This window comes from Artemia sp. Qi Xiang Cuo, chromosome 13 (assembly GCF_049724085.1).
Source record: "Artemia sp. Qi Xiang Cuo chromosome 13, ASM4972408v1, whole genome shotgun sequence".
Lineage (NCBI taxonomy): Eukaryota > Metazoa > Arthropoda > Branchiopoda > Anostraca > Artemiidae > Artemia > Artemia sp. Qi Xiang Cuo.
Window position 1 is genome coordinate 32,753,993 of NC_142806.1, and position 20,160 is coordinate 32,774,152.

Genomic DNA, 20,160 nt, shown 5'->3' on the forward strand with positions numbered 1-20,160 from the left:
CTTAAAGAACGTGGTATTGAGTTGGGGGCGAATCCCCTAAAGTACGTGGTAAAAATATATGAATATAGAAATACCTTTCGGAAGTTAATTCGTAAGTTACGTATATTTATTACTGATAAAAACGTTCCTACATAAATTTAAACAGCTTCCGAGAAAGCCATTTAACCAAAAATAAATAAAATTTAATATACAACGTTCATTTTAATTATTCATGCCCAGTGAGCCAAAGTAAAAACCGGCAATGATTCAAAAGCGTTCAGAAATTAAATAAAAAAACAAGTTTTTTCAACTAAAAGTAAGGACCGGCATCAAAACTTAAAACGAACAGAAATTATTCTGTATATGAAAGGGGCTGTCCCGTCCTCAACGCCTCGCTCTTTACGCTAAAGTTTGACTCTTTTTCACAACTCTATTTTTTAAAGCAATAAAAAACTTTAGTGTAAAGAGCCAGGCGTTGAGGAAGGGACAGCCCCTTTCATATAGAGAATAAATTCTGTTCGTTTTAATGTCGCTCCTTCATCTCCCTCATCAAGTCCTGGAAGTTTTAACTTAATTCAAGTAGCCGTGGACATGATATTGCTGATATGCCCTTTTGATAACCTGTATAGGTACTTATTTAGTATCCAATAAACACGCGAGAACTGAAGTTTGGTTAATGTTAATAAGCTAAAACAAAGTATAATAAAAATATAATAGCTCAGAAACGAATTTGGGCTATATATTTGCACATTAGGGGGGTGGGGTTGGGGTAAAGCATAGCATATATTAAATACGTAACCTAACCTAACCTAGGTACCTTTTTTTGACCCTTGAACCCCCAAAAACTTAAGTTTAAATCTTTGACACGGAGTGAGCAATACCTCACTAGGCAGCGAAAACTTGTTTTTCATATAGCATCTTTGAGATTTCGATGCGGTCTTTCCCGCGTGTTTACTGGATTCTAAATAAGTACCCCTGTATATTCGTGTACTTCCAGAAATTTCATCTTAAGACTCTTAGCCTTATAAGTAGTTGCAATAGAAGTAGTAGTTGGAGTAGTAATAGAAGAATTAGTAAAAGTAGCTGTGGCAGTGGTATTAATAGTAGCGAGCTCATACTACCTTTTGATCAATTGCTCTTCCCCTTCAAGCATTCTCTGAAATTGTCAACTTAATACCCAAATCCGTTCTTAAGATACGCCCTTTTGACAATCTGCATGCATATAGTGTGTTTTGATGTGGTTAAAATTTCTCTTCAACATTCTCTCAAAATCTTCACCATCATACACTTTGTCTTAATAGAAATAGTATCATATTTGGAATGGTAGTAGTAGGAGAAGTAGTAGCAGTAGTAGTGTTGCATTAGTAGTAGAAGTAACAGCAGCAGCTGCATTTATAGCAGTAGTAGCATTTACATGTTGCCTTTTGGACAGCTGAAAATCCTCCTCGTGATATCCCGGAAGTTTCATCTTGATGCGGTAAGCCGTTCCAAGAATATTGCTGATGCGCCCTTTTACAGTGTCTTCATCTTAATGCTCTTAGCCTTACAAGTAGTTGCAATTGAAGTAGCACTTGGAGTAGTTTAGTAGAAGTAGTATTAGTAGTAGTAGCAAAAGTGGCAGTGGTAGTAGCATTTATAGTAGCATGCACATATTACCTTTTGGTCAACTGATCATCCCCTTTAAGCATTCTCTGAAAGTTCCAACTTAATACCCAAATCCGTTTTGAAATACACTCTTTTGATAATGTGCATGCACATAGTGCGTTTTTATGTGGTTCAAATTTCCTCTCGATATTCTCTCAAAATTTTCACCTGCATACACTTAGCCTTAATAGCACTAGTATCTTATTAGTAGTATTAGTAGTAGGAGCAGTGATAGTTTTGTATTAGCTGTGTATTAACAGTAGTAACAACAGTGTTAATAGCAGTAGTAGCATGTACATGTTGGCTTTGGTCAATTAAGCACCTCCCTTATGATGCCCCGGAAGTTTCATCTTGATACAGTAAGCCGTTCCAAATATATTGCTTTTACGCCCTTTTGACAATCTGTATGAACATATTATGTTTTGAATTATTTCAACTTTCACCTATGACGTTAATTTTAGTTTGCTCAGCCTTGGTTGTATGTAATTGCTACAGAAGCATTAGTTTTAGTGTTAGTAGTAGTAGTAGCAGTAGTAGTAGTGGTAGTTGTAGTAGTAGCGTGCAAATATTGTCTTTTTGGTCAATTGATCATGTCCCTATACCCAGTCATTCCTTAGTTACGCCCTTTTGGTAAGCCTTATGTAGATAACGTATTTTAATTTAGTTTGAGACTTTCTTCAGTATTCTCTGAAATGCTCACCGGAATGCCCGTAGTCTTTTCGGAAAGCAAAGGTAAACATGCCCATCCTTGTCAATGACACATACTATATGTAAACAGTAAATGAATTACCTAACTTACAGCCCTTGTCCTGAGGGCTCGGGGGGTTGACATCCCCAAAGACATAAATACTGGATCTTTCAACTATGCCAAACAAAAGAGCTGTCTCAAAATTTCCTTGGATATGTTTTCGAAAACGATGGATGTGGAGGGGAGGGGGGCGGGTTGTATTCCAAGAAATTTTTACTCTTGAAAAGGGTACTAGGACTTTCAATTTTAATAACAAAAAACTTTATATGCTCCCAGGGCATAACTTACAACCCTTGCCCCCGGAATCTGGGGGTTGTTTTAAACCCTGGAGGCATTGTTATGTGGTCTAAGGACTATTCTGAACAAAATGGTTATCTCAAAATTTCAATCGGGTGCAGTTGTGGAAAAGAGGGTTTGGAGGGGCTATTCGCCCTCCGATCACTTTTGACTCTTAAAAAGGGAATTAGAACTTTCAACTTCCAATCAAATGAGCCTCCTCCAAAGTTCATACGACTGTCCCTTCAATAAAAACCTTATATGCTCCCGGGACATGACTTACAACCCTTGCCCCTTGGCTCTGGGGGGTTGTGTTAACCCCGGAGGCATTGTTATATGATCTTTTGTTTATTTTGAACAAAAAGGCTATCTCAGATTTCGATTGGATGTATTCGGGGAAAAGAGGGCGTGGTGCTATTTACCCTGCGGTCAGATTTGACTCTTAAAAAGGGCACTAGAATCTTCGATTTCCAATCAAATGAGCCACCCAAAAGTTTATACGACCATGAAAACCTTATATGTCAACAATGGGCAACTACCATAGCTTATAGCCCTTAGGCCTGCCATGAGGCCTCCGGGGGGTGGGGATGGGGTGACCCAAAATTACAATCACTGGACCTTTGAATTTTGCTGATTGGATGTATTTGGAGAAACGATGGGCGTGGGAGGTAGGCGTTGCTCTCCAATCACTTGACTCTTAGAAAGGGCTCTAGAACTTTCAATTTCCGTTCGAATGTGCTCCTTTCGAAATTTCTACGACCACTCCTTCTATACGAAGTACCTTTATGAAATAAAGAATAATACATTATACCCACATCGCTCTTTACTTAGGCAGCGCTATCATTTTACGACTGTTGAAAATCCAATGAAGAGCCAAAATTAGGGTGTAAAATATGTTTTATAAAATATATGTATTGCTCACTTAGTAGCCAGAACTTTCAGTTAAAAGAATTTAGTCAAAATAAAATATCAATTAAGATATAAAATGTATCATCAAACCGATAATGTATTATAGACTTATTTTTTTCCAGCCTAATCGGATTCGGATCGAGACCCAGTGAGGAAAAATTATGAAAATCTTTAAGATAGGCATTCAACAGCTCACAATCCAAAACAGATCTCCATACGTTAAACACAATTCCACGGAATTTCAAGTTAATACCAATTAATCAGCAATCAATAACGTTTCATTAATGACAAATAAAGTGTCTTATTGCTGGACTACTGCACGTATTCTGACAACAGACCTGGTAGTTCGAATCTTTTTCAAACTTGGTCTTTGAGCTATTTTCTCTCATTTTTGTCCCAGCACACTGTAATTATGCTACCGTACAGAATCCCTCATGAGCAGTTTGATAGCATGATGCATGCGAGAATAAAGCACCAGTATTACTCCCGGATCGCATACCGAATTTTATATTAAATGAACCAATTATATAATTTTCAAATACGGTGGGGGAAGGTTTGGATGCATAGAGTGCGGAGTATTTCGATTATCCTTATTAATCACAGCATAAGTATACATACGAACAGTAGCGAAAAGTCTCTTCAATAATGACACATATCATCTTGCGCTGACTGGGAAGTTCCCTGTACACCACAGCAATAGTTTTCCATAAGCCCGTCGTAATGCGCTAAACATTTGTCATTGCGTGTGCGGGAAGAGGCGAGTCATGAAGAGAGGTTTTGATTGATGTATTTCAAAAATCTTTAATGGAGAGTATAGGACTTTTCGCTACTGTTCGTATGATGACTCGTTCGTCAAGAGAACTTTTAACGTGTTTGCTTTTTGCTTTTGTTCCTTTTTTGCGGCTCAGTTTGGTTGGGGTACAGACATAATCAGAATAGCAAAAGTATTCTCAAGAATCACACTTTAACGACGAAAGAGCCGCTTGTGGCTCGCCAGTCACGGGCTGCCGATCGCTGGAGTAGTGCATAATAATCAAAACCAGCAGGGATAATATCATTTTTTTTTTCTTCATTCATTCTATGGAATTGGTCAAATTGTCCTCTGAACCGTTGATATGCTCTTTATGCTCAGCAGAAGGGTTCATTTTTACTGAAGAAAAAAAAGTGGTACGTAAAAATTGATCATTCGATTGTTAAATTCAAATGAAACCCAAATTTCTCGGCCAAAACCTTACACAGGGACAGTCAAACATATTTTACCTCGCTGCTCAGAATCTTTCGCAGAAAATCGCTGACAGAAAATTGTAAAAGAATGTTTTGGTCGTCTAAGTATAACGACTAGACCATGGAAGGAGTCGGATTAAATACATTGTTGAGCTGTTTTTGCGGCCAAAATTCTAGGACCGGGACACCATGGAGGAATTTTTGCGCCCAAAATTCTGGGACCAGGACACCGTGGGAGGATAGGAATTAAATACCTTGTTGAGCTGTTTTTGCGCCCAAAATTCCGGGACCGGGACAAGCTGACCCGAGGGGATGCTACCATTTCATCTAACCGTCACAAGTACTAAATGTTATTTCGTCGACAAGGAAAATTCGTCAGAACATCGACAGTCATAACATCGACACGTCAGGACATCGACAGTCACAATCGCTACCCGTCAGAACGTCGACAGTCATAACATCGACACGTCAGTTCATCGACAGTCACAATCGCTACGCGTCAGAACGTCGACAGTCATAACATCGACGCGTCAGTTCATCGAAAATCACAATCGCTACCCGTCAGAACGTCGACAGTCATAACATCGGCACGTCATAACATCTAAAAAAGTTTTAGGTGTTATGACTGTCGACGTTCTGACGGTTAGTGGTTCTGATGAATTTTTGTTATAAATTTTTTTTTAGATGTTATGACGTGTCGATGTTATGACTGTCGACGTTCTGACGGTTAGTGGTTCTGACGGATTTTCGTTATGAAAAAAAATCATAAGTTTATATAATAGCAATAAGTATATCAGAGTTTAGAAACAAATTTGGGCTATATATTTGCACATCGGGAGGTGGGGATAAAGCAAAGCATATATTAAATACGTAACCCAACCTAACCTAGGCACCTTTTCCCCCCTAAACCCCAAAAAATTAAAGTTTTAAAATTTTAGATGTTATGACGTGTCTATGTTATATGACTTTCGACTTTCTGACGGTTAGTGGTTATGACGGATTTTCGTTATAAATTTTTTAGATGTATGACGTATCGACGTTCTGACGATTAGTGGTTCTGACGGATTTTCGTTATGAAAAAAAATGAATGTTATGACGTATCGATGTTATGACTGTCGACGTTCTGACGGGTAGCGATTGTGACTGTCGATGAACGGACGTGTCGATGTTCTGACGGGTAGCGATTGTGACTGTCGATGTCCTGTCGTGTCGATGTTATGAATGTCGATGTCCTGACGTGTCGATGTTCTGACGGATTTTTTGTTGATGTTATGACGGATTTTGTCGATGTCCTGACGGTAGTGGTCCTGACGTCGATTTCCTGGCTCCTTCCGAACCCGGGCGCTGTCGCCAACATTTTTGTATGGTGATTTTGTTTCTCATTTGCTAGCTTAGATAAAAAAAAAATGGGGGGGGGAGGGCTCTTCCTTCCTGAAATACATTCCAAGGCACGTGCTCATCTTTTGTTGTTGAAAAATAAGAACCGTTTAAATGAATTACTTTTAGAGCATCAAGTGAAGATAAGGCATTCAGCTAGTCATACAGCAGTAATATACAACTTATTATTATTTGCTTATTACAGGGCACGACGATGATAAAATGGATTGAAAGATGAGTCATAGCCAGAATAAGTGGACAATATGTGCAATCACACTAAATATTGTGGCAGCATGTGCTGCGTTCCTGGCTTTATCCACATTTGTCAGCGGAGGAATTGCGACTAAAAGAAATGCTGAAGGTTAGTTGGTTGCCTTCTTGGTTGAGTGTCTCATATTCATGACTAAATAACTATTTTTATCAATAGAGCTTTTCAATTTAATTTGGTTTTATTTTTAAATAAATTGCAAAATTTAAGTTACACTAGCAAAAACACTTATGCGGGACGGTTAAGGGTATTTGTAGAACAGGTACCAGATAGGAAAAAGAAAAATATACCATTCGATTCTTGAATCAATGCTTTCTCCTGCTCCCCTCTTAATGGGACGAGATATAGCCCTAGACTATATACAAAAGTTTGCTTTGTTTTTGTTTAAATTGGCTTTGTTTGGTATTACGGACCAAGTGTTGATGATAAATAAGCATTGAAAAACATTGACAAACCCACAAAATCAGCAAGCTTTTATTTATAGCCTAGGGCTATATCTGACCCCATGTTGATAGGAGAGGGAAGGGCTGGGACATAATTGTGACATCAATGGCTATTATACTTTTTTTGGAAAGAGTATTGAATGGAGAATATAATAGCACAGTTCCTTCTTTTCTATCTGATTTCTGTCCTATAACCCTTGCCGTTGAATATACCCGACAATTGGAGTATGTTTTAAAACGATTACACGAGATACGACTGGTTATGATGGCAACAAACGAAAGTATTATTTTTACCCATAAGCGCGTCATATATTTTATGCTTAAAAACATGCGAGTTTCAAGGGAAATAATGTAAAAGATCATATTTAGACTTTAGAGTAAGGGGTGGCCAACCCAAATTATCTTGCGGGCCACCTTGGAAATGCACCGTAACTCCGTGGCCCGCATATAAAATTGTATATACCCATATTTGATTTAGACCTATTATAGATATTTTTTGGAGCGACAAATTGAAAAATAATGAATTTTCATTAATTATGTTTACTATTATTTTTACATATAAACATAGATAATATAATAATAATAATTATACTAAATTCACATCGTAAAAAATATATAATAATAAAAATTAAAAAATATTGAAATAAAAAATAAAATCGTAGAACAATATTTATTTCACTAGTGCGATATTTGTTTCTCCTCCTTTTCACTCAACTTTTGCAAGTCGATCTCAATTTGGGTATTTGCACATCGTAATTGGTGTTGAAGGTTAGCATCCCCTATGTTTTTTTGCGTGTTTTGTGTTTGGTCAATTTCATTTTCGAAAAAAAGATTCGCAGGTGTGAGTTGAAACAAAAGCGCTAACAACTTTTTGTGCCAAATTTCTTAAATTGGATAATTGTTCTTTTGTGACATAAATGTAAAAAAAATCTGTTTCTGATTCTGAATTTTCAAACATGCGTTTTAATTCATTATTGCTCTGTATGTCAATCAGATCCATTTGGAGATATTCTGGGACAGCCTCAATTTCAACATGAAAAGGAAATGAATATAGTTAAAAAATTTTGGTGTATTTTTTTCAACTCCAAACAACTGAATCAGCTTACAAAAGCATTTACAAGTTTTTTTATTTTTTTGGCATATTTGAAATAATTGTTAAATTTTGATTTCTTAAATTCTTTCAACAATGGAAAGTGGCGAGCATTATTAATTTTCCATAGTGATTCAAATAACAACAGTTTCTTCTGAAATGCTCTGATGTGATTAAATGTATAGACTATGAGGTTATATTTTCCTTGCAATGATATATTTAATTCATAGAGTTTGTCGACAGCATCCAGTGGCGGATTCAGAGGGGGGGGCATGGGGGGCGCGCGCCCTCCTAACGTAGTTTAAAGTAGTGTAATTTACTTAATTAACACAAGTTTGCGTTAAATAAACTTGCACCTAACGCAAGTTTATCGGATTAATCTATTTTGCGCCCCCCCCCTAAAAAAATCCTGGATCCGCCCCAGACAATATTCAATAAAAAGCATAAATTCAATAACCACTCATCATTTCTTAATTCTGGCACATACCTTTGTTTTTCATTTATAAACAAATCAATTTCTTCTCGTAATTGATAAAATCGCTGTAAACATTTTCCACAACTTAACCATCTGACCCGGCTGAAATACTCAAAATCTAAATTTTTCAGAAAATCCTTAAATTGTCGATGCGCAAGTGCATGTGATCGAATGTAATTCACTGTTTTTATAACTCTACTTGCATAACATTATACACCGATAATACTTGGGCTATACAACATAATACTTGTAGTGTTGGGCAATATTTGATATCGATATTGATATATTGATATATCAGACCAAATATCGATATCGAATATCGAAACGTATTATCGAAACCGATAATTTTTAGGTGTCTCTGGTCCCCTATATTCCCTGCGGAAAGTCCACCAAATGAAAATTTTGCAAATTTTCAGCATACACCTTCGAGATTCTTTGCAGGTTTGAATTCTTTCATCTATAATTGATTTGATTTATCCTTATCTTACATCTTACCCTGGCATCTTTTTTGCGAGAATTCACTCTTGGCTCCCGAGTCAGATACGTGTGAATTATTACCAACTGAGAATGAAAAGTTCACAACAAATGATGTTATAATGAAAAGTTCGGATTTTGAATGTTGTCAAAGCTAAACTAGCCGATCAGACAGGGTGAATTTTCTCAGTCTAAAAAAAAAATATATTTACTGCTGATCCTTTTAAGGTTCACCTTATGAAAATTGCCACTGAATGGGGGATCAAGGAAGAGGTTGTTGCTATAATAACTGATAATGGAGCAAATGTTGTTTGAGCCGTAAAGGATGCTGCATCCCAAGTAGGTACAGGATGGACACATGTTTCGTGCTTCGCACACACTCTAAATTTGATCTGTGGGTGCTATTAATGATACTGCTGAATTGTTGCCTCTCGTCCAAAAGGCTAGAAATATTGTCTTTTTCAGACGTAGTGTTGTAGCTACCGACAAGTTGCGCCAGTTTCAAATCTCTATTGACAATATTTGCCCCAAAAAACTAAAACCTACACTAGATGGAATTCGCTTCTCACTATGTTGCTTAGTCTACAAAATTTGAAAGAGTCGGTAACAAGCTCGCTTGCGCTTCACGGTAATGTGGACCTCATACTCACTGAAAGTGAGTGGGTGTTATTTCAAACGTGGTTGTGGTGCGTATACTCATTGAAGAGGCAACCATTGAGCTCTATTCTAAAAGCTATCCCCCATCTCGAAAGTCCTGCCTTCGTTTAAGATTTTGAGACGCCACCTTGTTCAGGTAGATTTTGGTGGATTCTCAGATGCGGCTGATGAGCTTCGAAAAGCTTTGCTGAATAAAATGCATTTTAGGTTTATAAGTCTTGGTTAAGTCACACCCGTCGCAATTGCCACATATCTTGACCCGCGTTTCAAGAAAATGTATATTTCACCTGACGATCTTCTACAAGTTGAGAGCAAAAGTGCAAACAAGATAGATTTGGCCTTGCTGGCTGCTGAATCTCAATCAGAAGATACAAATAACATCACAGTCCCTGCGATGCAGTCATATCAGAACAAGCCAGTTTGTGGGGTTCACACGATAAAGTCCTTATAGTCAATGCAGGACATGCTTCGACAGCAGCCGAATATATCATGGCTCTACATGCTTTCAATAGGGAGCCAACAGTTTCATTAGAAACTTCTCCACTCAAGTGGTGGAAGTCTCGTGCTATGGGGTCCCAAAAACACCTGTTCGAAGTTGCAATGAAATTCATGTCTGTACCCGCTACCAGTGTCTTTTCTGAAAGTGTATTCCAAGGCTGATCAGATAATCACTGAACGGCGGAACGGACTCTTAGTGAAAAACATTGACATGTGGCTGTTTTTGAATAGCCAGTAGTATATTTTTCTCTTTTCCTAAGCCCGAATAATTCTAAATCTGGGTTTTTATTATATTCATTTATGTAGTCGAAGTTTATTTTTATTGTTTGGTTTTATATTATTTTAATTTTGAAAAAAAATATCTATACAAAATATCATTTCTTTACCAATTGGGCTGCTGAACTCCGGCAAATCCATGAGATAGCAAGAAACTGATCTGAAATATCGATATATCGAATATCGAAAGTAAAAATATTGATATATTGATTAATTAAAATATCGGCCAACACTAAATACTTGGACTATATACATCAATAAACACTAGTGTTAAGAGTGAAAGATCGAATCTGTAATATTCCAAGATGGGCGCGCATCATGAGGGCGCAGAATATAAAAGTGTGATGAATCTCGCGGGCCGCGAAAATGTTTACGGCGGGCCGCATGCGGCCCGCTGGCCGTGGGTTGACCACCCCTGCTTTAGAGAGAGGAATATTGAGACGAAAGGACTTGCCTCTCATCCCAGCATGCACGCCTGCTTCTACATCTTTCATTTTCATTTGATAAAACAAATTAACGACACGACTAAAGAATATCTGCGGTATTTCAAAGGGCGCAATTGTATTTTTTTTTTTTGTGTCAAACTAGCCCACGCCTTAAGCTTGGAATCGCTATTCATTGGTTTGATTCATTGTTCTTTTTTTATTCAGTTCAATGGCAATATGCAATTTTTAGATATAATTTTTCTTAACAAGCACTGCTGACGGTCGTCTCAAGGTCTGCTTAAGTCTATGCTATCTTTTCAAAAGTGCGTTGTATCCCCTTACCTACATAAGGTAAATACTCAGAGAATAGAGCTTATGTTATCAAAACCTTTTTGGCCGTAAATTATTTTGAAAATTTAAGAGAATGTTTTATACAATTAATTGGTTGGTAATATCAGTATAATAGACAGAAACTTATTTTACAATTTGTCCGTCCTCCTTTAAATTTTACAACGTTTAACATCACGTCTCGTGAATCGAGATGTGTAACATTTGGGTTTCTGATTTTCTCTAAAAAAAATTGAATATTTTAACAACATTGATACGGCGAAAAAGTAAATCAGCTCTTTTTCCTGCAAGTTCTGCCAACAAGATAAGGAAGGCAAATCACTGTAATAAAAAAATGCGTTCCATATCAGTCATAACTGGATCAGATATAAATCTACACCAAGGGTTTTCGTCTTAAAGACAGTATTTCAAGTAACAGGAAGTACAAAACACACATTTTGGGTCATTAGGTCAAATTATTCAATTTGCGCATGCTTAATTTATGACTTCTACTGCAAATGATATCAATTTATCATAAAGCGGAATTAAAGAGTTATCAGACCCTCAAAAGACTTGAGTCACCTTGGTTTGGTAGTGTGCTTGTACATCTTCGTCCTCCAGCTACCCGTTTTAAAAACTTGTCTAAGGATAAGTAAGAGGTACCCTGCCAAAGCTAAATGGTAATACAGCTGATCAGGGCATCAGCCCCGTGGATGGTTGTAATTGATGAATAGGCATGTCTATCGATTGTTTGAATTGTATCTTCTTACGCTTCAAGCTATTTTTGTAATTAAACTGTGTGACTATGCTACCTTGACTGTAAAAATAAATTAGGAGTTTTGAATTTTCTTTAACAGAATTAACATAATGGGGTGTGAGTAGTGAGGGCAAGGGGAAGAGGGCTGCCCCTCGTTAGTTCTAAATTTCTGAAAATTTGCCTTTGATGGCAATGATTTTTTGTTAGATAAATACGGCTAGATAAATATGTATTGGTTCTTATTGATTGTATGCGTATTTTTCACTTAGAATTATCGAAACAAAGTGTTTTGGTAACCCTGAATTTAGGGTCCATAATTTAACAAGGGATAAATTAATATCAAATAGGACAGTTCCTATGTATAGAGCTGCCCAATAAAAGTTATTGGCTCCCCTATATTATTAGGAGAATGTGTACTGCCAGCAAATTTTCTTACTCACCACTGGACTTCCACCGCGTTTTACACCACCACTTCAGCTAATATAATTGTTTCTAAGCTTAAGCATCTTGCGAGCTTTGAACTCTTACCGCTAGGTTTAATCTGCGCTTAATTTCACAATGGTATTAAAGTAGCATAAACGTGTAGCATTTCATTTTTAGTGATTATATGCATGTAGACTGTGAAAAATATTGATTACCAATAGGCTCCTTGATATGTGCAGAGTCGGTTTGTTGACTTAAATATCCTATTACTAACTGGATATCGATTTCCTGTACATCTTACTTTTCCTCTAAATAATCTGATTCGATCAAATGCTCATTCTTGTTTATAATTAAATAAATAAAAAAGTTTTTTTTTTTTAACTGAAAGTAAGGAACGACGTTAAAACTTAAAACGAACAGAAATTATTCCGTATATAAAAGGGGCTATCCCCTCCTCAACGCCTCGCTCTGTACACTGTTTTTTATTGTTTAAAAAAATTGAGTTGTGAGAAAGTCAAACTTTAGCGTAAAGAGCGAGGCGGTGAGGAGGGGACAGCCCCTTTCATATACGGAATAATTTCTGTTCGTTTAAAGTTTTAACGTCGTTCCTTACTTTCAGTTAAAGAAAACTTGCTGTTTTTATTTAATTTTCGAACGTTTTTGAATTAATGCAGGTTTTGATTTTGGCTCACCGTACATGAATAATTAAAACAAAATTTTGCATATTAATTTTACTTTTATTTGGTTAAATGGCTTTCTCGAAACTTGTTTAATTTTATTTACGAACGTTTTTATTAGTAATAAATATACGTAAATTACGAATTAACTTACGTAACGAACTTCTATATTCATAGATTTTTAATACGTATATTAGGGGGTTCACCACCTTGCTCTTTACGCTAAAGTTCCAATTTTGTTCCAATTCTTTAAAAATTACCCCTTAATCACAAAGGCCGTTAACTAGAAAAAAAATAGCTCTTATGAAAGTACTAAAAAATCTTTTGCTTAAAGAGCGAGGCATTGACTAAGGGGTGAACCCAATCATATACGTAATATTTTCTGTTCCTTTTAAGTTTTGATGTTGCTCCTTACTTTCAGTTTAAAGACTTGTTTTTTTTTTCTGATCCTTTTCTTTAATAATGCTGGGAAATCCGGCGCCCCCTTCAGAGCAATGTTTCTTCCCCCATGAAAACTTCCTTCATGGAAAGATCCTACCATATAGCCCCCGACCCCCCCCCCCCACCTACCAGAAAAATCCCCCCTGAAAACGTCTGTATACTTCCCAACAACTAATACTATATGTTAGCATTGGGTAAAGTCCATAACTTTTAGCCCTCCCCCCGGGGACTTCGGGGGATTAAGTCATCCTAAAAGACATCTCAAAATTTTGATCGGGTGACTTTGGGGAAAAATGAGCGTGGGAGGGGGCCTAGTTGCCCTCCATTTTTTTGGTCACTTAAAAAGGGCACTATAACTTTTGAATTTCCGTGGAGGGTCCAATGAACCCTCCCACGATATTCTAGGACCACTGGGTCGATACGATCACCCCTGGGAAAAAAAAAACAAACACGCATCCGTGATCTTTCTTCTGACAAAAAATGCAAAATTCCACATTGTAGATAGGTGCTTGAAACCTCTACAGTAGGGTTCCCTGATACGCTGAATATGATGGTGGGATTTTCATTAAGGTTCTATATCTTTTAGGGGGTCTTTCTCCCTTTTTTCTAAAATCAGCCAAATTTTCTCAGGCGCATAACTTTTGATGGGTAAGACTAAACTTGATGAAACCAATATATTTGAAATCAGCATAAAAATCTGATTCTTTTGTTGTATCTATTGGTATCAAAATTCCATTTTTTAGAGTTTCGGTTACCATTGAGCCGGGTCGCTCCTTACTTACAGTTCGTCACCACGAACTGTTTGATTTAATACCCTGTGGTAGGGAAAAAAAATGTCAGCAGAAAATTATATACATAATTTAGAAGGGATTTTCAAAATTATTTTTTTTCTGGCACCCCCCCCCGTATACTGCATACACCCATGGGTTCAAACAACACAATTTTGTGTGATATCAGAAGATACAAGGTCAAGAAGAATAGGTCCGAATTTTCTCTGGAAGCATTGTTTTTTACTCCAAGGAGGAGGTCGCTTTACCCTGCGTTTTGGCTGAACAAAGATTTGTTTTGGCTCTATCGAGGTCAAACGCGGTAACTATAGGGGACTGGCCCTATCTCGGAGGACTGGCATAATTGTAAACCATACAAAAGTTAGGTGCATAATGAGAAATTACTGGAAAACTTGGAAGAAACCCTAAAAATCTTGATAGTTGGGAGGCCCTTATTCCCATTATTACTGTTTTTGGCAGGGCCGTATCCAGGAGAGGGGTTACTCGGTTTGAACCTCCTTCCTCCCAAAATATTATCGGACTCGGCTTGTAAAGTTTTTATGTAGCCTAACCCCTTTTCCCTCACCTCAAACAAAAATAACCCCTCCCCGTACAAAAATCGTGGATACGACCTCGGCCTTAAAGCTAAATAACCAACAATATTCTTTTTTTAACACCCATTCAACATTCAGTCTAAGCAAAGCTAAGTTTGAACGTATAAATCGTGATTTTTTAAATCTTGGAAGTCTTTCCCGTATTTTGTTAAATTTTTCATGTCGTTATTTACGAAGTAACCAAATGATAATAGGCTATGATGATGACAAACAGTAGGTTCAATTATCACATCAGCCGTAATTGTGCATAATTGTGAGAATTTTCTTTTTTCCTGATAGTCAAGGCCTGACCAATTGTAAGATTCATTCGGTTAAATAGCCAATTGAGCATATGCTTAAGGACATTTTGTAGCATCCTAAATTTAAACAGGTCAGTAGTTTTGAATGTAATATTAACACATTTTTCTCCTATAGGGTTCCATGCCCGAAGCCAAATAACAAACCAGCTGTTTTTTCACGATAAAAACTAAAATACGAGGTTAGTTAGTAATTTTTTTCAAAGTCAAAACAATGTAGGCCTATTTAATATTGTATCATCATAATAATCCCTTATTTTATATAAACATGAACTTATAACACTTTCTTATATAGATAATAATTATGTGCATAATATAATTATTAATGGGATATAATTTTGTAATATTGATCTTGTAGTCCAATGAGGTGATTAATTATTGCTAAAGTAGAATGAAGTAAAGGCTGACCACACGATCTGTCGCCATAAAGAGCCACTAGATTTAGAAGTGTTCAGTTGATTGACATATAGCTTGTTACGTTGCCTATTCCATGTCATTAGACCGGAAAAAGGAAAAAATAAAGCAAAAGACATGGGAGACTGGATAGGCTACTTTTGCAAAAATTTGCTATGGCTCACGTTTGGCTGGGGAATTCTAGTATTTTTCCAAACAGGTGGACTAGTGATCAAGTTAATAAACGGCATTAAATTAAGGTAGGCTTATACGTGAATGTGCAGTCGATTCCTTCTGATTCTGTTTCGAAAAAAAAATTGTCTGAGCTGTGCTGTTGATTCTGCCGTATAATAGTCTCATGTTGTTCAATTTTGTTTTACCGTCTGGAAGGCACAGAAGGTCAAATTTTGAAATCCGATTCTTTATTTTTGAGGAAGTATTTTTCAAGGGAGGAGGCAATACTAAAATATCATATTTTATTTGACGATTTGTGCAAGAAGTTCTCCGAAACTCAGGAAAAGTTAGTATTAGGAAGGAGGCGGGCAATGGAGGATTGGTTTGGGGTCGTGCACTGAGCCGTTCCTAGGGTTGGTGGTACCCGGGGAAAAATTAAGGTACTTGTGCATTATAACTAAACCAGCGCTATAGACTGTACAAGGAAACCAGACACGAAACCCTTCAAACAGCTATTTGCAAGAGATAAATGGATTGCGAAGCGTGGTTTCTCATTGAGTTTACAATATTTAAACGATTGTTTTTTGGGGCTTAGGGGGGGCGTACCTAGGTTAGGTTAGGTTGCGTATTGAATATATGCTATGCTTTACCCCCCCCCCCTTAATGTGCAAATATATAGCCCAAATTTGTTTCTAAACTATTATATTTCCATCCATTTTTATTTTATTTCATTAGCATTAACCAAACTTGACTTCTTTCGTGTATAGCGCTGGTTTAGTTATAATGCACAAGTACCAAGATTAATTACGGCGCCCCTGTCCTGACTCAAATGTAAAAAAAAGCCGAATCAAAGTGAAAATTTTCATCAAAACGGACAATCCCCCAGCTGTAACCCCCAGCCAAGGTAGGGCCTCCTTCACAGCCCAGTCACAGGGTATCGGTCCTGGTCGTCCCCCTCCCCCTCTTCAACGGCTCTATTCGTCTGTTCCCCGAAGGCACATTTATTAGATATAGCACAGACCTTAGCCCCCCCCCCTTGTGTGCATGACTGGCCTCTTCCTCCCCGAAAGGGTTTTGACTTCTACCTCCCCCCCCCCCTATGAAATAAAATTCTTGCTCTGTCCCTGAATAAGATTCAAAAGGATATTACAAACGATAATAAGACATGCAAGCCCAAGGGCATGACTGAAAGAAGATTGTAAAAAGAACCAAAACCGTTACAAATACCTTGAGGTGGGGGGGCATAGAACTAGCTTGGAATATTAGTTAGTTATGTTGGGTAACATGTGCAATAAGTCCGCAGTCCTATATGTTAAAGAAGGATCGTCGACGACAGCGCTGATACAACAAGTCCAAATCCTGTAGTACAGTTTATCCTTACAAGCTCTCGCCAGCATTCCTCTCTGTAGCCTTAGCCTTGAGTCGGACTCAAAGTGACTATCCAGTTGCGTTTCAATCTTAAATAAAGCAATGGCTTTTTCCAAGGAAAACTCATCCAGCAAAACAATATTTTTCAAGGTTTATACTCGTATTATGCACGGATTTAGAAACTCGAATGATAAATTTTTTTTACGGTTTCTTAATCATGCTGATTATGTACAAAAGCTAGACTATAGTTCCAAATCGTTAAGATATTGGTTTTTAAGGCTTTTAAATAACATGATTTTTCTCATCTTTTTAAGTTGATGCACTAGGGAAGGCTGAACAGTTTTCTTGACAACTTTTTGCAGATTATTATGTCTAATAACTAATTGATAATTGAAGAGAAATGCTAGTATCATTTATCAATTTTATCTTAACGAATCACAACTTTTTTAACGAATTAACGATACTTTCAGTATTTACAAAGGTTTAAAATATCCTGGGTACTGTTTTGCTCGGGCTCTATAACCGTATAAAGCAGGAGCTGAGTATGCCAAAATTCAGATTCCAGATTCGTCTTATATAAAGTATCTCCATCAATTAAGGAATGTTTCCTCACTGTTTCCTCTGTTTCTGTCACTTACAACACTGTTTCCTCTATTTCCACAATTGCACCTACAAGACCAGGGTTGCCACCCGGTGAAAACAATCACTAGATTTTAGTGATTTATTGGTTCATTTAGTGATTTTCTTCAATAATTTAGTGATTTATGTGCTTATTTGGCGATTTTTTTACTTTAGATAATATTAAAAACCATTAGATAGTGGTAAATCACTAGGGGTGGCAACCCTATGCAAGACTAAGAGCAAATGCTAAAACTATCTACTGACAGTTCTAGGTGCCCGTTTGACTGACCTTATGTCAAACAACTAACTGTATGAAAAAGTGGTTCTATCCCACTTTCTAGGGCTATAATGAAAGAAAGATCGAGATGGCTAGGATGCGTTTTATGGGTGAAGGATCGCATATTGCCAATGACTGTCACGCAACAATATACTTTTATTTGAATTTGACGTCATGTTTAAGGGGAGTCTGTGCATTCTAGTTGTTCTAGATAAATGAAACTTTTCAGGAATGGATTTACGGCCCATCATATGCTCTGAGGATAGTCCATATACCCCTTCCCCCCTCCCCACGAAAAAAAGAAATAAAAACTCCTGCGAATTTTATTAGGGGGTTTAGATAACATTAAGATAAAGGGGGTTTGGAGTTCTACGAATAGATCTAGTCAATTATTGCGCATAGTTTTGAGGAGTTACGTCACTATTAAAACAACATAATAAAAAATTGTCATAAAGAATGTTTGGAAGCTGATCTTGAGATATTTAATCACACATCGCTTTTAAAGATTTTAAGTAAGAAGAGTATTTAGTTTTGTCTTCCCAATTTTCATATGGTGATATACACAGGCACGAGCACAGTTTATATAATTAGTGGGCACGAGTTTATAAACTGTGGGCACGAGTGTAGGAGGTTCTTTCAAGTCTTGACCCTTACGAAATATCAAGATCTTTCCTATTTTTCCATTTCCGGTTTGGTATTATATACTTTATTAAAAAAATGAAATAAAAAGAACAAACGCCGAAAGTAAGGAGCTACATTAACACTTAAAACGAACAGAAATTATTAAGTATATCAGGGAGGTTGTTCCCTCCCCAATACCTCGCTCTTTGCTCTACAGTGCCGTTTACAACACAAAGACTGTTTAATTAGAATCATAAGATTTTTTAAAAGTTCTAAAAGAACTTTAGCGTAAGGAGGGAGGTAATGTGGCGGGGGAATTCCCCTCGTATACGTAATAATTTCTGTTCATTTTAAGTTTTGATGTTGCTCCTTACTTTCAGTTGAAAACACTTTTGTTTAATTTCTGATCGTTTTTAAATAATGCCGGGAAAGTCGGCACCTCCGCCATGGAAAGTTCTTCCCACATAAAATAAACCCCTCCTACCAATTCCATTCCCCCCAGACAATTCCATTCTAGCTGAAAATTCCCCCCGAAGAATTTCTTGCGGACGACTCCAGATGAAAGATGTTTCTTAGCGCACTTTCATTTGGAAAGATATCAATTTCTTACTATTTTTAAAATCATGCCGGAAATCCCCCTAGAATTCTTCCCGTTGAAAATCCCGTTGAAAATTCTTCCAGCCAATATGGCAAAGAGACTAGTCGGCAAAGAGAAAGTAAGACAAATTAAAAAAAATTCCCATGGGAATTCTGGCAAATTCCCCCAGTATAAAATTCCCCCTAGAAAGTCCAACCCCCGGAAAATTCCTTCCCCACTGAAAATTTTCCCCGTGGGAAATCTCCCTAGAAGAAAATCCCCCCCCCCCATCAAAAAAGGTCTGTATACTTTTTAATAACAAATACAATATGCAAACAATGCGCCGATTTCATGACTTATAGACCTTTCCCCAGGGGCTGTGGAGAATCATGCTATCCCCAAAGACATAGTTACTAGACTTTTCAACAATGATGAGCAAAATGACCATCTTTGAGGAAAAAGGAGGGTAGGAAGGGGGCTGGTTGCTCTCCAATATTTTTGGTTCAATTAAAAAGGGTACTTGAACTTTTAATCTCCGTTCATATGAGCCTTTTCCCAATATTCTAGGATTATTGGTTCGATGCAATCACCCCCGGAAAAAGAAAAACAAACAAAAAAATAACCAAGCATCCGTGATCTCTCTTCTAACAAAAAAAAACAAAAAACAACAACCTCATTTTTGCAAATGGGAGCCTTATAATAGGGTTCTCAGATATGCTGAATGTTTTGGTGTGATCTTCATTAAGATTGCTTGCATTTAGTGGGTGTTTCCCCCCTTTTTCGAAAATCAGGTAGATATCCTCAGGCTCATAGCTTTTGATGGGTAACACTGAACTTAACGAATCCTATATATTTAGAATCTACATAATAAGTTGATTCTTGTGATATATCTATTGATATCGAAATTCTGTTTTTTTTTAGAGTTTCGGTTACTATTGAGCCTAGATTCCAGTTTTCTAGATTTAAGTTGCATAAGCAAGTAATAATTTTTTTCTGCTTTAAGTTTGCCTTTTGCACATTACTTTCATTAGAAAAAACAAGTTATTTTCAACTGAAAGTGAAGA

The 20,160-nt window shown here is 37.0% G+C and overlaps 1 protein-coding gene across 1 annotated transcript in view; it reads left to right on the top strand.

Annotated features, from left to right (window-relative positions):
• Nucleotides 1-20,160, top strand: part of LOC148945205 (uncharacterized) — a 149,826-nt gene that overhangs the window by 17,418 nt on the left and 112,248 nt on the right. Inside the window, exon 2 of the mRNA XM_089098604.1 lies at nucleotides 6,363-6,518. Within this exon, the coding sequence (XP_088954730.1) occupies nucleotides 6,392-6,518 (127 nt within the window). The 5' untranslated portion in view covers nucleotides 6,363-6,391. The remainder of the gene's footprint in view (nucleotides 1-6,362; nucleotides 6,519-20,160) is intronic.